This window comes from Clarias gariepinus, chromosome 10 (genome assembly GCF_024256425.1).
Source record: "Clarias gariepinus isolate MV-2021 ecotype Netherlands chromosome 10, CGAR_prim_01v2, whole genome shotgun sequence".
Taxonomy (NCBI): domain Eukaryota; kingdom Metazoa; phylum Chordata; class Actinopteri; order Siluriformes; family Clariidae; genus Clarias; species Clarias gariepinus.
Window position 1 is genome coordinate 10,659,359 of NC_071109.1, and position 22,195 is coordinate 10,681,553.

The 22,195-nt window shown below is 37.2% G+C and overlaps 1 protein-coding gene across 2 annotated transcripts; it reads right to left on the reverse strand.

Moving 5' to 3' along the window:
- Positions 1 to 218: 218 nt before the first annotated feature.
- On the reverse strand, positions 219 to 21,000 carry tcirg1b (T cell immune regulator 1, ATPase H+ transporting V0 subunit a3b). Of its 2 annotated transcripts, XM_053505471.1 has the most exons (21): positions 20,844 to 21,000; positions 17,133 to 17,252; positions 13,234 to 13,312; positions 12,842 to 12,990; positions 12,650 to 12,745; positions 12,096 to 12,287; positions 11,425 to 11,507; positions 11,082 to 11,175; positions 10,752 to 10,964; positions 9,531 to 9,681; positions 9,299 to 9,438; positions 7,834 to 7,991; positions 7,622 to 7,712; positions 6,322 to 6,440; positions 5,985 to 6,198; positions 5,110 to 5,229; positions 4,521 to 4,607; positions 2,511 to 2,631; positions 1,091 to 1,262; positions 856 to 951; positions 219 to 736 (listed from the first exon to the last, which is right to left on the reverse strand). In XM_053505471.1, exons 2-20 carry the CDS (start codon positions 17,247 to 17,249, stop codon positions 858 to 860), a joined length of 2,490 nt encoding a protein of 829 aa, XP_053361446.1. In that variant the 5' UTR covers positions 17,250 to 17,252; positions 20,844 to 21,000; the 3' UTR covers positions 219 to 736; positions 856 to 857. The 2 variants fall into 2 exon arrangements, with proteins under 2 accessions (XP_053361446.1, XP_053361445.1); XM_053505470.1 differs by having other exon boundaries at positions 219 to 951.
- Between the last annotated feature and the right edge of the window lie 1,195 nt (positions 21,001 to 22,195).

The window sequence follows — 22,195 nt, forward strand, 5'->3', positions numbered from 1 at the left end:
AGAGGTCATGACGGAAACGACCCTCAGAGGTCTTGTGAAGTCATGACCCAAGGGGACAGATCTTTCCCAGTGGCACAACATGCGCTATTGTTTTGCTTTTCAATGTAATGGCTGATCTGAGAATTTCCTAATGAGCAAGAATAATTTAAATAAATGTTTTGCATGAAATAATAACAAGTACATGTTTGGAGAGACCTTTACACAGAAATACACAGACAAATATGCTACAAGTTTTATTGGCTTTGTATTAACTTGTATTGCAGAGTTACACATTTCAGTTATAAATCACATTTCATTGGTAAAGCAAGAAATTAAAAGACATGCAGAACATCAAGACAGTTGTTAATTTATATAAAAGCACAGAACAAGAAGCCACTGGAACAAATAATTCCCTTTTATTCCCATCTGAATTTTTCATTCACTGATTATTTTTGGAATAGGAAGAAAATTCTGAAGCTCAACCTTATTGTTACACAGACAGAAAAGTTTTTTTTTTTAAGTTAAATCTCCCTGAGGTTCATTTGGTGCTCGTTCTGAGCTCATCAGACTCGACTCTGTGGAATGGAATGAATCATACAGTATATAATATCAGGTCCCATAATGCTCAGATTTTCTTTATTATGAAATTTATGAAGTGTGTTACTGCAAACCAAATTCTTCAACCGTTGTAAGAAGCACTAAAACTGATGTTTGGTTAAACATAAAACGGGAATCTTCCTCCATCATGATGACTGATCTGAAACAGAAGCGTCTTCACTGTAAATCCCAACATGGCATGGATAAATGAAACACCGTTCTGAAATGTTCGAGTTAAAAGACACTGGGTAGGCACAAAATTCTCTGAAAATAACAAACCATCAGTGGGGTGAAGATAAGCTAATTAACGAGGCAAATGCAAATGGATTTAGCTTGTAGCCAGCACCGCTGTAGAACTTGTTCTGAAATTCGACCCTAAAGAGGAAAAAGAAAAAAAAGTTATCCCTTGTGAGACTTAGAATAAAAAATATAAAAATATATGTGCTTAGACCAAAATACTTGAGAAAACTAAAATTTAAAGCACTATAAGAGTGTGTGTCTGTGATGATCTCACCAGTGAAGTCGCAGAGCGTGCAGAAAAGCTGATAGACCTTCCATGATGAGAAGAATAGAAACAGTTAGGATGGCAAAAAATGCAAATATGAAAACCATCACCACGCTTCCAACGTAGCTGGTGGTTGAGAAGGAATTGTGCATGACCATCACCCAAAGCACTTCTGAGAGCTCTGTAAAACACAGCAAAACAAGATATTCACTGTCATTTTCACATGATGCTTTCACAGCATAAAAACAGCTGAAACGTTCTAAAGTCAACAATAAATTGTCAGAATTTATCTCCCTTTAGTAAAAATTGTACAAGGTTGATTTTGAGTAATGGCTATGGAAGATGTACAGTGCTTGAATGTTATGGCAGGGTGGATACAGTGGGGCAAAAAAAGTATTTAGTCAGCCCCCTATTGTGCCATTTCTTCCAATTAAAAAGATGAGAGAGGCCTGTAATTTACATCATAGGTATACCTCAATTATGAGAGACAAAATAAGAAAAAAAAAATCTAGAAAATCACATTGTAGGATTTTTAAAGAATTTACTTGAAAATTTGGTGGAAAATAAGTATTTGGTCAATAACAAAATTTTATCTCAATACTTTGTTATATACCCTTTGACACAGGTCAAACATTTTCTGTAAGTCTTCACAAGGTTTTCACACACTGTTGCTGGTATTTTGACCCATTCCTCCACGCAGATCTCCTCTAGGCTTCAACAGTGTTCAACAGATAAACATTCTTCCTCTAATTACTGAGCATCATCACACCACTAAAATAAAGGTAAAATACCTTTTAAATGTATGCTATAACCAAATGTGTTTAACAAAGACCCTATTCTAGAGTGATGGGTGCGGCATGGTAAGAAGGGAAGCTTATAAAGCAGTGCACCCATCATGCATCGTGCCCACTTTACAAACCTCTGAAGGCAGTGTTATAATCTGGAGTTGCTTCAGTTGATCAAGTCTAGGCTCAGCAACGTTATGATGCAATAAAATAAAGTCAGCTGATGACCTGAATGTTCTGAATTGACCAGGGTAACATATTAATCTTTTTTTCTTCCCTGATGCCAAGGCAAATTCAAATTGACTCAAACTCACAGGAGTCAAATTGTGAAAGTGTGGTTCTGGAAGCAGGAGGAATCATTTTTACACATGAACTGGACACCACATTGTGTGCTGTAACCAAAGCTAAAGAATTCTGAGTGTATGTGACCTATTTTTGGCCTTATCCACAAAAATCTAACTCTGATAAGTTTAGATGGTCCTTAAATAGTATTTCTAGCATTCTGTGTCTTTTCTCATTCAAACTTTCCAAAATAATTAATATAACACTCACATTTGCTATCATACAAACCCTTTATATTATTGTCCATGTGACTTTAAATACAATTCCACATTTAAGCAGTAGAAGTTACAACACACACTCACGGGCATGTGCCAAACTCAGGGCCCAGAGACGCAAGTAAGAGGCAGTGTTGGAAATGCAGCCCAGACAGTACTCAATGGTGTGGATGGCCTGGTGCATGAAAACATTGGCTGCATCAAACTCCTGTTCAACACAATTGAAAATAAATAAAAATTAATCAATAGTGCAACACATGCAGGAATTCCACAATTAAACCAATCTAAGAATTTATTATTTGTATGTTCTTTAAATCACAATTGAACTGTTGTTCTTCTTGGTCATGCTTCTGACACATTAGTTGATGGTTAGAATCTTTCATAGATAAATGATGAGTTTTATGGATTCAGTTATGACGAAATAAAGTGACTTACAACATTATGGTGGGACGATGTTACAGATAGGACATGCACAAGCTGAATATGTGCCTGGTTAAATCTTAAACAATTAAAAGTATTGTACGGAGTACATTTTTCATAAGCTAGGCCAGCCAAATTTTGATCCCAGAATTAGCGACACTTGTGACGAATGTGATAATTCTACAAGTCAGCATCTTTGCAACGATACTTAGGTTCCGGAGAACTTAAATCAGAACCATGTCTATGATTCATAACATTAATATTGATGCCTGTCCAGGTATAACAGTTTTTGGGGGCTCCAAGGACTTATCTATTTTTATATACGTTTGTTTAGTTGTTTTTTTATAATTGTTTAAATTAAGCGGTTTATTTTCTTATTTCCATCCATCTACTTCTGTGTATATTTTATTTTTGGTTTGCTGAATTCATTTGGAATAGTTACACCCACTGGCCATTTCATTAGGTACTAATAATGTTTAACTGCTATTTAATCTAAATCACTAATCAGACACTCAATGCATATAGGCATGTAGACATGGTCAGGCCGATCTGTAATCGTATTATAAGTAGTAATATCATTTCTAATAATAATAAACATATGAATTTATGTCCTAGTATAATATTTGATAGCGATTATGTATGTATGTATGTACGTATGTATGTATATATATATATATATATATATACACACACTAAAATATATTTTATATATATATATATATATATATATATATATTATATATATATACACACACACACACACACACACACATTGGCTCTTTAACCAATCAGATGTGACCTCACCATTTCAACCAATCATAACCCGCCAGGAGCGCAGCCTAAATCCTGTTTACATGAAATAAACCTGCTCCCGAGCAAACAACAATCAAATCCAGCTAACTGAGTTAGCAACGTACGAAGAGCTGCTAACTACACCCATCTTGTTCTGACCACAGTATAATGTGCCATGTCTTAAAGCTAATATAATTTCAAACTGATTTTCTGCACATGACCATGAGGACACTATACTCAAATGGCCTCCACAGTCACTAGGTCTCGATCCAGTAAATCAGCAACCGCATGATTGCATCATATCAATATAGACAAAAAATTTTAAGGAGTGTTTCCATAACCTTCTTAAATCTATGCCACAAAGAACTAAGGCAGTTCTATGGGCAAAAGCGCACCCAACCCAGTATTAGCAAGGTGTACCTAATAAAGTGGACAAGTGTATAGTACTTCATTACACTCTTGATGTTTTCTATTTGATTTTACAAATTAAGATAAAACCCTGGAAACTTGTAAAAGCTGACATTTAACCTGAGATTAGTTAACTAATGTTAAATGAATCACTCCAGTGGCGCAGTCGATTAGCGCATGGTACTTTTACCAAATGCAAAATAAAGTTATATATAAAAGAAAAATGTTACTAAAACTGACAAGCTGAAATAGAATTAACATTAACACCATTTTACTCAGTCAGTCAGATGAAACTCATTCAGTTAAGACAACCCATTAATGCTGCTTTCCCCACTTGCTGTGCAGGAAATTTCTACAACGCAGACTGACTAGTTAGCTTCACCTGATTGTGTTAACTAGAAATCATTTGCATGATATTCAAAACTTCAAAGACGCACTGGAGCCGACTGAAGTTGTAGATTTTCCCTTATTACTCACCTCCTCTTCTTCTTCTGCTTTTATCTCGGTCTCCTCCTGCTGAGAATTTACTGAGCCGTTTTCTGCTAAAAGTGGACGCCTGTCACCCTGAGAAACAACGGCGCATACGGTATAAGAATCCAAGCAAGTCTATTTAAATATCTAGCATCCAGTCATATGATCGAGTGCAAAGGTTTGCCCACCCTAAGGATAAAGTGAAATAAATAACTATACAACAAAAAGAGTGAAAGAAGAAAAAAAGTAGTCTATTCATAAGATTGTATTTGCCTTTCTAAATGAGATAAAATATACTTGAATAACTAATAATCACATTATTTTTTTACACATCATTTTAGGTTCATGAGGCTTTAAATGAAGGCTTAAGCTTCTTATTGAGAATTTAGTTCCTGTTCATTTAACATAATGGAATATTTTGATGTCTTTTTTCACAGTATATACTGTATACTAATTTTTGCTTTTTAAACATTTTGTAGTGCCTCATTTCTTTTGGAAAAAAAAAATAGTAAGATGAAAATACATTTTCCCTTTCCCACAAAACTCTGTTTAGGATGCCAACTTTTGCACTGTATATAAACGGTCGTATACAAACCCCTAAAGCAGCCTGGCGTTTCTTTTTCGTGAAAGTGACATACTCATGGATGGGCTTTCCCAACAGCAACACAGGAACTGAACACAATGCAACAACCACCAGAACCTTCTGCACGGTCATCTACAGACAGAACAGAGACATGTCTAACAAACACGCAACTAAGATAGTGTCCATGTCTAGAATAGTGGCGTTCAAGTCAAACTGGGACTTTTAATGAAAGCAAAAATTACCCTTATTTCTTGATATAATCCCCTGCTACATTGATGCACTTATACCAGCCATTTATTAGGGCTTAGACACCATCTAGGTAAAATGACTTCTCAGTATGCCAGAACCATGAGCGAACTGCCTGCTTCATGTCTGAAATGCTGGCTTCCCAGGAACTCCTTAAAATGGCCCGAACATGTGAAAATTGCTTGAAGTGATGTCAGGACTATATGGGAAGCGTGGTAAAAACTCCCAGTTGAGTTCCTGTAAAGTAAAAGTGGTGTTCATGAATGAATGATTGTGCAGTTTATTTGCATCTCTTCTGCAAGTTGGCAACAACTTATTTGTCGATTTTCAAGGATCAGGTGTTCTACTAGCTGAAATATTAAGGGAATGACTGCAGTGAGCTTTGAGCCACCTTGGACGAGATCGCCATTTACAGTTCTTTAAAATGTTTGCACCTTTCAAATGTTTTGCGATGGCTAAGAGTCTCATGACCGTACTGTGCTTGAAGTTATCGGTTTTACACGGTCATTCATGAGAAATATCACCACGGGTCCCGGTTTGACTTGAACGCCCATAGTACAATACTGTTATGACTAGGAAATATGAATATATTTAAGAATGATCTCGAAATCATTTGTTTTTATAAAACATCTATCACAAACCTGGCCTGTATAAAGTTCTTGATTGTCTTTATTCTCTGTAAACAGGAACATATCTATGAAGTGGATGAGAATACTGGGCGCAGTGTTCGATTGCATGGGAGTATAAACAACCCACTTAAAAATCACCATGAAGATCAGGTAACCGAACAAACATAGCATGAAAAACAACTCGGGCAACAGCACCAGAAACACACTGCTTATCTCCCCAAAGTGTCTACAGAGGGAAAAAAAAAAAAAAAAGACACAAACACATGAGTAGTAGTTACAAAAAGTCAGACCACAGGAAACAATTGAAGGGGGAAAAAAAGAAAGAAAAAAAAAACCCACAGGTACTTACACATAGTTGAACAAAGACAGACAGACTCCAAATGTCATGTGGATGATTCCAATAATCACGGACATCTTCATTTTATAGGAGTTAAGGAACGTCAGGTGGTTATTAGCCATTCCCCAGATCTGAAGAGAACAAAATAATAATGATAAGTAGGAATGTAGGAGGAAAGTAGGGGACAAGTATAGCTGTCACAAAAAAGTGAGGAGGTGGCATGCAAGTTACTATTTCGTGTTTTAAGTACTGCTATACACCATAAATTATTGAAAGCAAAGGAGTCCATTAAAAGTTGAAAAAGTTTCACCACAGTAAGTGAATTTATAGGTCAATCCAAATTTCCATAAAAAAAAAAAAAGAAAGGTTCACACACAGAGCATACCCTTTAATACTTTCCTGATTACATAAACTACATATGTAGTAAGTAATGAAAGTAACACTTGCTTTTATTGTGTGCTTTTTTTAAAGAATCACAATAAATGTACAGTTTAACTATTTATGCCTAAAATGCTCAAACAACAAAGTTTTTTTTTAATGAAAAATTTTCATGAGAATTTCTTTTTTTTTTTGGATTTTCCTAGATTTTCTCCCTAATTTAGTCGTGTCCAATTCCTCCCCATCACTAGGGGGCTATAACATTAAGACTACCACTCAGTCGGGAGGGCTGAAGAACATTACGGTTTCCTCCGAACCACGTGATGCCAGTTTTCGAACTGCTTACTCACGCAGCGTTGGGGGCGGCGTAACACACTCGGAGGACAGCGCTATCCGCTCCTTCCGCTTGTGTGAGCTCACAGACGCCGAATGATAGGGCGAGTGCTTTTACAACTGTGCCACTCAGAGGCATTCTGAGAAAAGGGAATTTCAGGTCAAACCGGGACTTTCAATTGTGCCTAATAAGAGAACACAGTTATTAATATCACCATTAAAGGAGCTCCTTGGAGGCCAGCATTTCAGACATGAAGCAGGCAGTCAAATCATGGCTCCAGCGTACTGAGAAAACTTTCTACCTTAATGGTATCCAAGCACTAGGGAAGCACTAGTGAAGTTCATTAGTGTAACAGGAAATTATATAGAGAAGTAATGAGAGCATTTATTCTCATAACTGTGCTTTGTTATTCTGCACAATAAAAAGTCACGGTTTAAATTTTACAGTTCAAGTCGTGTACATAAAAATTTTTATTACATCTTTGCATTGTATTTATTTCATATCTTTACAAACACCCCAATACACAGTTTTTTTATGTATACCTGAAAAGTTAAAATATTTAATTTTAAGACAAATAGCAGGTCATAAAAGCAGGTTTACCGGATCAATGCCAAATGGATAGGGTCCACTAAATACTCCTGTAACATTTGGATCCAGCGTGAGATATGGGGTCGTCCTAAAAATATCATCACTGACAGAAAAAAAAATTGAAATTGTTACATAGTTCTCAGACACTTCTAATAAAAAAAAAAACACTATATTAATATAAAAAAAAAGAAGACCATTTTAAAAGTTGTGTGTGAGAGACGTACGTCCAGTTGTAGTGGGTTGCATGCGGGCGAATGTGCCAGGATGACGGGAAGACTACAAGACCTCTGCTGAAGCACTCGTTGTAGATGGCGCCAGTGTAGATAGAGAAAAGACCCATCAGTAGAATGAGATAGCGTCCTCCAAACATCATACGCCAGATCTGAACACAGAGAACAAATGAGCTACTTGCTAATAAATCTGCCATGCTGTAAATTTGCAAGCGCTTCAAGCTGGAAGTGAATGCTAGAAATAAATATTAAACATGGTGTGCTCAAAAATCTTGCGTTAGCAATATCTCTGGCTGGTTTGGAGACATTTCTCACTACATAAGCTGATACTCAGCATCTTTTTTTTGCCTTTATTCTAAAATTTTTAAAACTTAAAACATCTTTGGCAGACACACACTGGCCACTTTATTTAATCTTTACCTCGAATAATAATTCAAATCTAAATAACATGCTAGGCTAATACTACTTAAAACTGGTAAAGGTTACTGTGTTGTGATTACTGTGTACATATTGCATAAGGGTTTATTTGCTTATTTCCATATCAACATGTGTTTTGTATTAAAAAAAAAAAAAAAAAAGGAGTATTATCATTTATTAAGTTCACATCAATGGAGGAGTAAATTTACATTTTTTTTCAAAATCATTAACTTTTAAGAGCTGAATAAAATAAAAAAAAAGCCCTAAAATTTTAGGAATGGATGTAACTAGATATAAGCACAAAGTGATATTTCTATCAATTCTACCAATTTCCATCCTGGGAGCACTGACAGAGTTGCACCGATTGCAATTTTTTAATTAAAATTCAATTATGAATGTACAAGCACCATTTTAAGGTGGGAATAAAAGGTGGGGAATTGAATTTGTGATCTCAGAAAGAGAGGGATAATGATTTTCTTTTGGGAACGATCACTGGCCAAAATAGCTGTGCATCTCTCTCTCTCGTACATAAACATGTATAATATATTTTTCACAGTATCCTAGGACATGTTCCATAGTACCATACTACTGTACATGTAGCAATGTACCAAAGAACTGTATGTCCGATGGTAGACCTGATCAACAAATAAAGTACCATGGTACTATATGTGGCATTGTAAAATATCATATGGAAGTATATGCAGAATCATAACTGACTAGTTACAGGTGCAATTCAGGCAGCTCCTAAAACGCGATATGTTTTTGCTTAAATATTTAAAATCCTATAGTACACTGTGACGCAATGGATTTTACTGTATTAATTGGAAGTGATTAAATAGAAATGGATAAATAGATGTCTGCATACTTCTACTTGCACTATTTCACAGGAAAATGAAACCACAGAAGTAGATAAAGACTTCCTTTGTTGGAGCATAAACATTTTGTTGTTTTTTTGACAGCCCTATTTACGAGGTTTGAGTAAACGGTTTCTTGTTGTCCCACACAAACACCAAACCAACAGTTGACAGATTTTGAATTTTACCTCATTTGTGTTGTTCCTCAGTTTGGGGTCCTTCTCTTCCAGAACCATCCAGAGAGCAGCAACGGTCATGAGGAGGCCATGCCCCACGTCCCCGAACATCACGGCAAACAGGAATGGAAACGTGATGATGGTGTAGAGTGCTGTAGAGATATAGAGAAGTTGAGGCAGGGTGGATCTGTAGCTGTAGTCTATAAAGTATACCCTGTGTGTAAGCAAGTGTTGAGGTCATTACCTGGGTTGACCTCTCTATAGCTGGCAACTCCGTAAGCATCTACGATGTTCTGGAAGCCTGCGGTGAAGCTATTAGTGGGGAAGACGGTAGGAGGAGAGCTGGTGGCAGGCAAGCGATTGTAAAATGAATCGACACTGCTGCCACTCTTCCTCTGCAAAACAGAAAGAAAAACAAGCATGATTTAGTGTCACAAGTTAATAAAATATATTTATACAATTAAAAAAAAATTATAATTAGCTCTAATAACCCTGTATATTTTATTTTGAGAAAAATTGTTTTTTCTTCAAAGTATTTGAGATTGCTGTGTGAAAACTTAGGCAAACATAAGCATGTGGCTATTTACTGATCTATTATCTTAATTAACATCATATATGAGGAGCGTTCAAATCAAACCAGGACTTTTGAGCTAAAAACAGAATACAGTTATGAGAGTGAAAACTCCCTTTATTTCTCTACATAATTCCTTGATTTCCAAATGTACAGATCTTGTCCCAGTGTTTTACTATTGCTTTGATACTCTCAAGGTAAAACGTTTTATCAGTACACAATGTTGTCTACCAAATGCCTAAATGAAATGTACACCGGAGCAATGATCGGACTGCCTTCATGTATGAAGCGGTGTCTTTATGTCTGAAACGCTGGCGTTCCAGGAAGTCCTTTAAATCACCCAAACATGTAGAAATGGCCTGGAGCAATGTTAGGACTGTACGGGAATGTGACAATAACTCCCAGTCGACTTCCCAGCTAAAACTGCTTTTGAAAGCATGTGTAGCAAAGCAATTTTGTTTTTATGCTTCCAATAACGCAGGCAGTCTAACATTAAAAGCATAAAAATGAAAGGAAAAAGCTGAACAGTATAAAAATCTAATGTGACTATGCCTGGATAAATGGTTAATTATATAGCATTCTACGTTTTATATGAGGTTTTCACATTATAACAGTTTAATTACATTTTTAATTAAATTAGTTTACTTGCAGAGAGAGAGAAAGAGTAAAAAGTGCATTTCTCTCTAAATCATGCATCATGTTCCAACCAGAACTTAGTAGTTCTACTCCCACCAAGCCCTAGTTATAATCTTTTACACAATTTTGGGCTCTTACTCTGTTTCCTTATTTGAATTTTAGGTTTACTCTTACTACCCTGATCCCTGCTAGTGCATTAATACGAACATTGATTAGCGAGTGTTCCTTTAGAAGTGAGAAAAAGTGTCGCATTCTCACCCCTCCCTCACGTAGGGCACTTTGCAAAGCTGGAAGCTGACTAACGGGGCACCATGCCTCAGCAATCAGGCACTTCTCAGTGACTGAGGGGCTGCAGAGATTCAGTACCATCTGAATGGCTTTGCACTTCTGCACCTGAACACGCCACTGTGGCAAAACAGCTACAGCCCGCATTAGCAACTGCTGAAGATAATGTTCTGCCTCACTCATCACCTGAAGAGGAGAAGAAAACAAAAGAAAAAGAAAAAAAGATGAGATGGGAAGGAAGAATAAAATGGTGTTTCCCATTCAACAAATGTACAATGTCTGAAAAATGAGGGTCTTTCTTACTTTTTTGATGTCTTCGATTCTGGTCTTGAGTCCAGTCAGGACCTGCTCTCTCTCTGCCTGGCTGTCTGAATACGGGAACGTCTGTGTGTGGAAGCTGCGCGTATTGCAGGCATCTCATTATAGTTACTCACTTTGATTATTTTTGATCAGTAACACCTAATAAGTCTTACCATATAGGTTCAGCATGAATCTCATACTTATTCAACTGATGCAATCAATTGGGTTATATTTTCACAACTTAAAAAATATATAATTTAAGGTCCTGAAATACTACATAAAAAAAAAAGAACTGCGGTAAGCTTCTTAATTTTTTATGCACTAAACAAACTTCACTAAAACGTACCAGTCACAGATCTTTTTCACCTTCTGTCCAATCTGATCTCCCCAAAAGGAGATGAGGAAGATAGTCCACTGCACCATTTCACCCTGAAACACAACACGGGTGAAATGAAATCAGAAACATTTCACATAAAGTACTGTGGAAAAGTCTTGAGCCACCCCTCGTTTCTTCATATTAAATTATATCATGTAGGTTAAAATTAAAGAAATGGAAACATGTTTTACTGTGACAGGCTACAAAGGTACAAATTAAAAATAGGTTGTTTGAGTAACAACCTCAGCAACAACCTCATTTCCCCTTTCGTCTGCTTTGGTCTGATCATCGGTCATCATCTGCACACGTTTCTTATTGGTTCATGCCTTAAGTTTGGTGGTTTTTTATGCTTGAATGATTAACAGGTCAATGTGTGGCTTAATAAACAAAAACAGATCAGGTACAGGGACTAGACTGAAAATTAGAAACCAAATGTTCTTTAGGAAGCCTGAAAAACTATTCAAGACTACAATAAAGAAACACGAAAGTCTGTCTCTTTGGAAGAAATGCATGAAGAAATCAGGGCGGCTTTCATACATTGCTGTCCATTCTATTAAACCATTTAAAACATTCTTACTTACAAAACATGTTAATCAAAATTCGGAAAAGTTTTATTAAGGATCACATGATTGATCTCTTACGCTTTCAGGATGTTCAAGTTTCTCGTCCATTTCTCGAAAGTCCACGATAATGTAACCGCGGCAGGCACGCCAGAGAAGCCTCTCAAAGGCTGGTACCTTCCATGGGTGCACGACGCCAGCTACGAAGCTGAGCCTTACATCCTGCCTGTTCTCTGCTAAACCCACCGGGTCAAATGAGGAAGGTGGCGCCGCCTGTGACATATCAACGTATATAATTAATTACACATTTAACATCTCACATTTTTTATTAGGTTTCAGCACCTACATTGACATTTCACATCTAAATTGAATTTTTATGAAAATCAACTAAAAAAATCTGGTTAAAATTAAATAAATAGCAGATACATTTTAGTACAAATATTTTTACACCCCGAGGACAAAAGGAAGACAATGAAGCATCTTTTATACCAAAAATATTTCAGATTTGCTAGACCATTATTGATTCAGTCAATACTTTGTTGATTTGATTAAGCAACACCTCCTGCAAAATAATCTAAACAAAATAAACCTTTAACATGTTAGAAATGTGATGTAGAATATACTGTAGCCTGGACCTGAGAGCTAGTGAGAAAGTGCATCTGAGACAGCACTCCTTTGTACTGACACAGCTGATTCAGCTGAGCTCGGATGCTGTCTCGATTCCTGGAAACCTGAGACAGCAAAGAACAAAGAGGTATAAGAAATTAAGCTGGCTCATTGTATGAACGATACAACAAATGAACTGACAAACATACACACAAACACACCTCTCTGAGCTCCTGGGCTAAGCGCTCACTCTCCTCCTCGATAGTGAGCAGTTCTCTTGGCTGCGGGGCCGGGGGGCTGAGTAAGGGTTCCTGCTGGGATGAACGCAGTGATGGAGAGAGGAAGCGTGTGATCTCCTGGTCCAGAAATGCTGTGTGTGTGTGTGTGTGTGTGTGTGTGTGTGTGTGTGTGTGTGTGTGTGTGTGTGTGTGTGTGTGTGTGTGTGTGTGTGTGTGTATGTATATCGCAGAAAACAGAGAACAGAAAATAACATCAGTTCAGATTGGTTTTAATTCGTCGCATACTGTTTAGAGATGTATAAAGCAACATTACAGAACCTGGGCATAGAGACAACTAAGTAACAGCAGTGAAAGGGACATCATAATGTACTCACCGAATGTCTTTTCGAGCTCTTCGCATCTTCGCACCTCGTTGACAAACTTTCTCTGAAATGCGTTCACATTTGGATTCAACTGAGACAAAACAGAAGAAAGGGTTAATACAGTGTTCTGGTGAGAAAAGCTTTTTAAATCCTTATCATTTAATGAATAAGCATGAGCTAAGTGTAGATTCAACAAGTTTGCTGCTGTGAAAAGATATCTTTACTTTTTTTTTGCATATCTGTGACTCCAAATGGTTTCAGATCCTCAAACAAAATGTAACAGGGCAAGGAGAATACACAATAAAGAAACAATAAACAGTTTTTATACACTGAAGACCTTTGTGTTTAATAGCAAACAATACATGAGACAAGATATCAAAAGTTTAGCTTTCATTTCCTGTGAATTAAATTTATAAGGAGCATTTAGGTAAAATCTAGGATTTGATAAAATTTCTAAAGAATGAAGGCAGAAAACAGATCGACATTTACAGTCAACTTTAAGCACAGTACTAAAACATCTGGGTGGCAAAACGTTTTATAGAGGGCCGTATGTCTGTAAATTTTTCTGTGCACATTTAACTTGCAGAGGCGGCGCGTTGGTCTGTGGGAACTGTGCACACAATCATTCACCAACACCACTTGCACATTACAGGAACTCAGCTGGGAGTTATTTCCACAGCCCCTGTTCAATCCTAAAAACTTTCTGTCTTGATGGTATCCAAGCACTACTGAAACACTTGGATAAATGTATTATTCAGAAAACACAGCCAGCACCTCTGATCCAAAGCAAGGACTGTTAAATATTAGATTGCTTACAATCTAGTGCTTACTGTTAATGATACTATCACAGATCAGGTGTTTGTTATACTGTGTTTAACAGAAACCTGGATCGAGTATGTAGCTTTAAATAAAGCTAGCTCTCCTGGATACAGCTACATACATCAGCCTCAGGTGACAATATTTACAATGATAATCCGACTATCGTACAAAAACACAGACACACATTTTTTCGCATTTGAGGTTCTATATAATTACATAAGTGTAGCTACAAATATGAAGGCTAATTATTTATTTACAGGACCCCAGGGTCTTACTCTGAATTTCTCTGTAAATTTGCAGATTTCCTTTCAAACATAGTCGTGCATGTAGACGAATTGTTAATTGCTCGAGATTTTAATATTCCTTTTGAGAAACCAGAAGACCCTCTTAGAACAGCATTTATGTCCATACTGGACCCTGTAGGAGTAAATCAGTGTATAGTAGGACAGTGGGTCACATTTTGGATTTAATTATATCCTTCGGATTAAGTATAGAAATATAATCACAATTCCACAGCCTGAAGTTCTCTCAGATGACTATCTTGTCTCAATTAAAGTGTGCCATAATAATAATGTAGTAGCCACGCTACTGCATTAAACGTACATTCACAAAAAGCTTTATCAGTAATCTCCCAGACAGAGTTATCAACTTTAATTGGATCGCCATCTGACTCCACAGAACTGGAGGGGTCTCCTCCTAATGCCATCTCAGGTTATTCTTTTGATTCATACACATTCACCTTTCATACAAACTTCCATAATTTCTTTTGATTATGTAAAGCTGCTTTGCGACAATGACAATCTGAAAAATACAGGAACTTTCATGACTGTGCTGTTATTCAACACTATTTAAAGTCCCAGGTTTGACTTAAATGCCCCTTGTATGATGTCGAGCCACCTGGTCACTGATTCAGCAAAGCTTCCACTCACCACCACACTGTCTGACTGTAGGTATGATGTTAAACTCTGGAAGTGTGCATTAGCTTTATTTTACATGTATCAAAATAAATAAATAAATACTTTTTTTGTCCGCAGATCGCGTCCTTGTATGGCAGTGCTTTTATCCTTGTATCTCACCATGAATTTCCTTTTTCTAATGATATATTCATGAACGATGATTTTGAAGGACAAATGAAAATTGACCTTATCTGAGACTAGTGAAGGTCCTTATAAATATCGCTGGAATTCTATCCAGAGTAATATACAGTGGTGTGAAAAACTATTTGCCCCCTTCCTGATTTCTTATTCTTTTGCATGTTTGTCACACAAAATGTTTCTGATCATCAAACACATTTAACTATTAGTCAAAGATAACACAAGTAAACACAAAATGCAGTTTTTAAATGATGGTTTTTATTATTTAGGGAAAAAAAAAATCCAAACCTACACGGCCCTGTGTGAAAAAGTAATTGCCCCCTGAACCTAATAACTGGTTGGGCCACCCTTAGCAGCAATAACTGCAATCAATCGCGTTTGCGATAACTTGCAACGACTCTTTTACAGCGCTCTGGAGGAATTTTGGCCCACTCATCCTTGCAGAATTGTTGTAATTCAGCTTTATTTAAAGGTTTTCTAGCATGAACCGCCTTTTTAAGGTTATGCCACAACATCTCAATAGGATTCAGGTCAGGACTTTGACTAGGCCACTCCAAAGTCTTCATTTCGTTTTTCTTTAGCCATTCAGAGGTGGATTTGCTGGTGTGTTTTGGGTCATTGTCCTGCTGCAGCACCCAAGATCGCTTCAGCTTGAGTTGACGAACAGATGGCCGGACATTCTCCTACAGGATTTTTTGGTAGAATTCATGGTTCCATCTATCACAGCAAGCCTTCCAGGTCCTGAAGCAGCAAAACAACCCCAGACCATCACACTACCACCACCATATTTTACTGTTGGTATGATGTTCTTTTTCTGAAATGCTGTGTTACTTTTACGCCAGATGTAACTGGACACGCACCTTCCAAAAAGTTGAACTTTTGTCTCGTCAGTCCACAAGGTATTTTCCCAAAAGTCTTGGCAATCATTGAGATGTTTTTTAGCAAAATTGAGACGAGCCTTAATGTTCTTTTTGCTTAAAAGTGGTTTGCGCCTTGGAAATCTGCCATGCAGGCCGTTTTTGCCCAGTCTCTTTCTTATGGTGGAGTCGGAACACTGACCTTAATTGAGGCAAGTGAGGCCTGCAGTTCTTTAGATGTTGTCCTGGGGTCTTTTGTGGCCTCTCGGATGAGTTGTCTCTGCGCTCTTGGGGTAATTTTGGTCAGCCGGCCACTCCTGGGAAGGTTCACCACTGTTCCATGTTTTTGCCATTTGTGGATAAAGCCTCTCACTGTGGTTCGCTGGAGTCCCAAAGCTTTAGAAATGGCTTTATAACCTTTACCAGACTGATAGATCTCAATTACTTTTGTTCTCATTTGTTCCTGAATTTCTTTGGATCTTGGCATGATGTCTAGCTTTTGAGGTGCTTTTGGTCTACTTCTTTGTGTCAGGTAGCTTCTATTTAAGTGATTTCTTGATTTAAACAGGTGTGATGAACTCAGGTGTGATAAACCACAGTTAAGTTATTTTTTAACAAGGGGGGCAATCACTTTTTCACACAGGGCCATGTAGGTTTGGATTTTTTTTCTCCCTAAATAATAAAAACCATCATTTAAAAACTGCATTTTGTGTTCAATTATGTTATCTTTGACTAATAGTTAAATGTGTTTGATGATCAGAAACATTTTGTGTGACAAACATGCAAAAGAATAAGAAATCAGGAAGGGGCAAAAAAAAAATCCTGAATTTCTTTTGGTTGCATCACGAGACATTTTAGCCACTCTTTGTCATCACGTTTGTATGTTAATTTAATTGTCGTCGTCTTACTTAAAATGTCCGTTGAAGATCTGAAGCTACTGTAATAAATGCTAATCACATTGTGCATTAAATCAAAATAAATACTCAAAATGCTCTGTGACACCATTTTGAACTTCAGCTATCTAATGAGTGAAACCATTCTATGCAAACGGATACCAGAGACTTCGCAAAGTGAATTCTGAATCGATGAGAGGGACAGAAAGGGGGAAAAAAAAATTATAAAAATCTTGGCTGCCTCTTACATCTCTAAACTCAACAATACCCAGCTCTCCCAGCTCGCTGACGCAATTGTAGGCTGCACCAGACTGCAGGAAAAGCTGAACCAGGCACACCTGCTCACTGCGGAACATGGAGCCCATGACCTAAAGGGGAGAGAGAGAGAGAGAGAGAGAGAAAGAGAGAGAAAAAGAGCAATATGGAGACAGGGAGAAGCAGAGGTAAATGAGATAGAGAAGTGAAAACACTCATACATCACATGCCAGTTTATCATTTCTAAAATTGGAATGATGTGGAAATTCCTGCTCCGGGTGCACACACATGCACACACACGTTCTCTTTTCCATCAAATGTTTGTGAGTCAAGTCTGCATCTAAACCCAGTTACTAAGCCAGCTGTCACACATCTGAACATTTTCCAGTCTGAGTAGGACTGTACTTGTGATTTAACTTAGTTTAATCTCTAATCATCTTTTTTTTTTTTTTTTTATGGGTAAAGCATACAGTATTATTGCAAAAGTATTTCATCCTGGTGCATGTTCTGTGAGGTTTCACTTTGGTAGGCCTGCTAACCTTCAACTGAATTTCATGTTGACTTTAAAAGGTCCTATATTTTATGATTTCTTTACCTAGGTCTCAGAATTTCATTAATGTTGTAATAATGTGTGTGCGTGTGCATTTCTTAGCTGATACCTTAACTCTATTCTATTTAAAATAGAAATTTAAAAATCTATTTTAGTTATGAGTGGCAATTTTTTTGTGTGGTGAAACTGACTCCAAAATAGTTAGTAATTTAAAGTTTATAACAGGGATGACGTGGTTGATTTGCCAGTAATAAGATTAGTTTTAAATGCACACACACACAGAGCACAAATTATTTGAAAATCATGTGTTAGAAGACCCACACGCTCACCATCAAGATAAAATAAAAACTTGCCATTTATTCAGATGGTACACTCCGAACTACTTACAAATTTCTTCCCGAATAATTGAGTTTTTTTTTTACTAAGATTGATTTTAAATAATAATTATGGCGGAGGACAGAGACAACTGCCGCTCAGTTAAATGTTAAACTCTTGTACTGGAAGATTATGTATTGTTTAAATGCTGTTCTTGATTTTTAAGTAAGAAACCTAATGTTATAACAAATGAGCTACAATTAATCAATCATCAATTCAAAATCACAATATTGATCAAATCGGCATCTAGGTATCGTGATAATATCGTTCTGGGTGATTTCCAACCTTAATTAATTATGTACGTATTTACTTACTTATGTGTTGTGTGTATGTACGTAGGTTCCTACAATGCTGTGAAAACGTATTTCCTCCACAGAGATGTGAAAGACTTATCGTCAGGTACCACAAATGCCTGATTGCAGTTGTTAACCAGTTATTAAGTTAAGGGGCAATTACTTTCTTACATAGAGCCAGGCCGGTTTGGACAGCGATTTACCTCTTGATAAATAAAACTTGATTGTTTAAAATTGCACTCTGTATTTAATCGAGTATTTCATAAGCCTCTTGAACTGCTGTACCTGGACCCTTAGGAATGGGAGATAAAGCACTAACGAACATGACTGGCTATTGCTACTATGTTCTCCCACACAAATGCCTCTGATTGGCTGTAGAGTCGTGATTAATGTGGGAGCAATAAGTACCTCTCATCCCTCCCCTCTGATCGGCCAATCAGCTCTCTCTAGACCTCCGGCTGTAAGATGTAACAGCATCACCCGGGTCGAAATTGTACGAGAACCAGCGATCTCCGGATGATAGGGCAAGCACTTTACCACTGCGCCACTCAGAGGCTATTGCTGCTATGATGGACATGAGACCACACCCCTGCCTCCAAAAGCTCCTGGCTCTGGATGACAGGCCGGTTATTGATGGCCAAGCTGCAAACCGTGCATCACAATTTTTTTTTCTATATCGCAAACTTTTTCACTACTCCTCTAAGGAGTATTGAGACTTTACCTGACGGAGAACAGAGCTGAACAACAAGCCAGAGGAGGGGCTTTTTCTTATATGAGATCACATTAGCAGGAAAAGCAGGAAATGAATTTTTGTCAAGTTTAATTGTTTGTACGCCCACTTTAAGTCCATTAGACAATCTAAAAATATGTATTTTTTGTAATAAGAAGTTCCCTTGTAAACCAGATGACTGTTGAATTCTCGATTCTGATTGGTCAGCAGGTGCTGATTACTTTTCTTAGTTTTCTTCCTAATGCTAAAAGCAGTATATTAATGCTCTCATTCAAAAACATTATCTTTTCTATAGTAGCAACTTATACAGAGGCTTATATAGCAGATGCTCCACATTAACCAATATTTAAATATATATTTATAATATAACAATTACGTAAAGTTGTCCTTAAGAATTTCTTCAGTGTCAGTGCTTCATTTTAGTTTTTTATTTTTTTTTATTTTTTTTTTAAACAAAATAAAATTTTATTTATGGATTATGCATGCTGTTTGTAAAAAAAAAAAAAAAAAAAAAAAGATGTAATAAGGTGAGTCATGTAGAAACATGGTGCAATGTGTTGGTCAAGTAGACAGTTTTGAAACAATGGCATATACGGGAAAATATCATTATTTCCTCATACAAGGCACGTGGTTATACATTAACACAGCTTCTTCTTTCCATTCATTTGTACAGTGGATGGAGGTCCCTGCAAGCCTGGGTGTTAAGAATGAGAAAATTTTATTATTGTGCTTTATATGAGATTTAGCCAAGTGACACCTTAAAGATCTTTGCAGCAACAACTAAATCAGAACCTGCCCAACTTCTGCAATCTGGTCTGGGTTTTTTGCAGCCTGGTGTTACATCACACAGTGGTTTCACACATCACTCGTATGGTCAAACTGAATTTTGTGCCAATGAATGAGCGTCGTTGAGGTCATTTTTATTAAACATTTTTGGAGGAAGGTCACCAATGTCAGAAGAAAAAAACCTTTTACTTTACAGGAGAAGACAACTTTGTGAGAATGCCTATTCATAGTTAACATTTCCTCTCTGGAAAAAGTTTTCGTACAGAGATAAACTGTAATGAGTTTCCTGACATTCTAAAATATATACAAGTACCGGCGTATACAGGATGCAAGATTTAGCCAAGTGACAATCATGCCTTGAAGGTCTTTGTTCACTGGGAAAAGACTTTAATACATGCAGGACTTTCCAACTTCCATAACATGGTTTCGTTTCTATGAAGCAGATGTCAGCGTTACCTAACCTCAATGGTTTCGTAAAGGAAATTCAATTCAGTGAACACATTTTTGTTCATCTTTATCGTGATTTCAGTTTCTTGTTAGAACAGATAAGATGGACAGAACAACTTTAAGTCTTTCCGTTTACTAGTACAATAGAGATATTTACCAGGCACCCTTGTCTACTTAATATTGAAGGACAGATAAACATTAAGCATATAATTATGATATTTAATGTGAATGCACTGAAGTGTAATGTAATACTATATTGCATATAAGCACTAAAAGCTCAAAACACACGCTATAATGATTTTTAGATCATCTAATCACCTATATTTCTATAAATCAACATCATCAAGCCATAACTTTGACTGAAAATAAATCCGATGAAAAACACTTAAACATAAACAAAAATACCCACAGCATGGTGTTTGTGTTGCATTACTCTGCATTCCTGCACTACACACATTCACTATCCTCCCCACACTACAGACAAAATACAAGTGAGTTTAGCCGTCCCTGGTGTAAAACTTACCCGTGGATGGTGGGTGAATCGATTATCAGCACCAAACAACTCGTTAACCTCGTCTCCCTCTCAGCTCACACAGCGTTAGGGGGAAAAAAAAAAAAGCCACAACAGCTGTCCAACTGTCTCCTTAGGGTCCCACCTGTATTCCAGAAGCCCACGCCTCCTTCACTGCGATTGGTTTACCCTTCCTATAAAGTCTCAACTGATTGGTGGACCGGCAACAACTACGAACATTTAGCCAATCCAGCGCCAAGAAGCGAGATTTGTGGGAAAAGGGGTAGACAGTGGAGCCGCAACAAAAGCTGATTCACCAACTTCCTGTTTCTTCTCCTAGTCACATGATGCCAGTGGGTCACGTGAAGGTAAAGTACGCTCATTGGCATAAAAAAAACGAACTGTGCACGTGAAATAGCACGTGCTACAAATAGTTGCGTGCAAATCCTATATTTTTGTTCTGAGGGTTTTAAAGTTTTATTCAATAATTTTATTGGTTGGTTGTTTTTTGTTCCCCTGTTTCTTCCCACGGATATTGATTGTTTATAATGTTATACTGTTTTCTGGCGTTCATATCTGAACTTTAATTGTTGCAGTATTAAAATAAATACAGAAAGTTTAAATACATATTTAATATCACCTACATCACAAACAAATGTTTATCATTTATCTAATCTGAGTGGTAAAGAAATCAAAACAAGACCAGGATTCAATTTATCTTAAATTTGACTTTCCTTGTCCCTAACCTACTGTATAACTTAAAACCTGCACTCGGTACAAACAAATGCTTTATTGCAAATTACACCGCCCAGCCACAACATTAACACAATATAGGATAAGGAACAATAAGAAACCAAAAGCTGGCCAGTCTGGTCCGATCCAAAAAAAAAAAAAAGCCAATGGACCATAATACAAACAATCACTGAAAAATGTCAATGCTGACCATAATAGAAAGGCACCAGAACACCCAGTGCATAACTGCCCACTGTGCAAAGGGTTCAACAGGCAAATAAGCCAAGGCCACAGACCTGGTCTGCAAACCCATCAGTTTCTGTTAATCATTCGGCTGCTTCCATCATGGCATATGGCCATGGTATACCGTCTGATCCACACTCAACTTGACAAATGTTTAACACATATAATGTTAGTTGTTTTCTTTGTTTAATGCAGCCCAATTGACATCTGAAATGCCCTTCGAGATGCAACCCTCTCATTTTCATTTAGACTTGGTTACAGGCAAAAAAGGCGGAAGCCCCGCTGTGCACACAGCACCCAAAGGATCCTCTGCCAATGTCCTGGTGCCAGATACCACTTTATACTACCAAAGGCCCTGCAAAGCTATTTCCTGAGGGGCCAGAACCACC

What these genes read in the sequence shown, in the direction of transcription:
- tcirg1b (XM_053505471.1), bottom strand. Translation starts at nt 17,249, where the DNA reads ATGGGCTCCATGTTCCGCAGTGAGCAGGTGTGCCTGGTTCAGCTTTTC. An exon ending in GCAACCCACTACAACTGGAC is followed by an intron (nt 7,713 to 7,833) that starts GTACGTCTCTCA and finishes TTTTTCTGTCAG; the next exon opens with TGATGATATTTTTAGGACGA. An exon ending in AAGAACTTTATACAGGCCAG is followed by an intron (nt 5,230 to 5,984) that starts GTTTGTGATAGA and finishes TTCTGTCTGTAG; the next exon opens with ATGACCGTGCAGAAGGTTCT.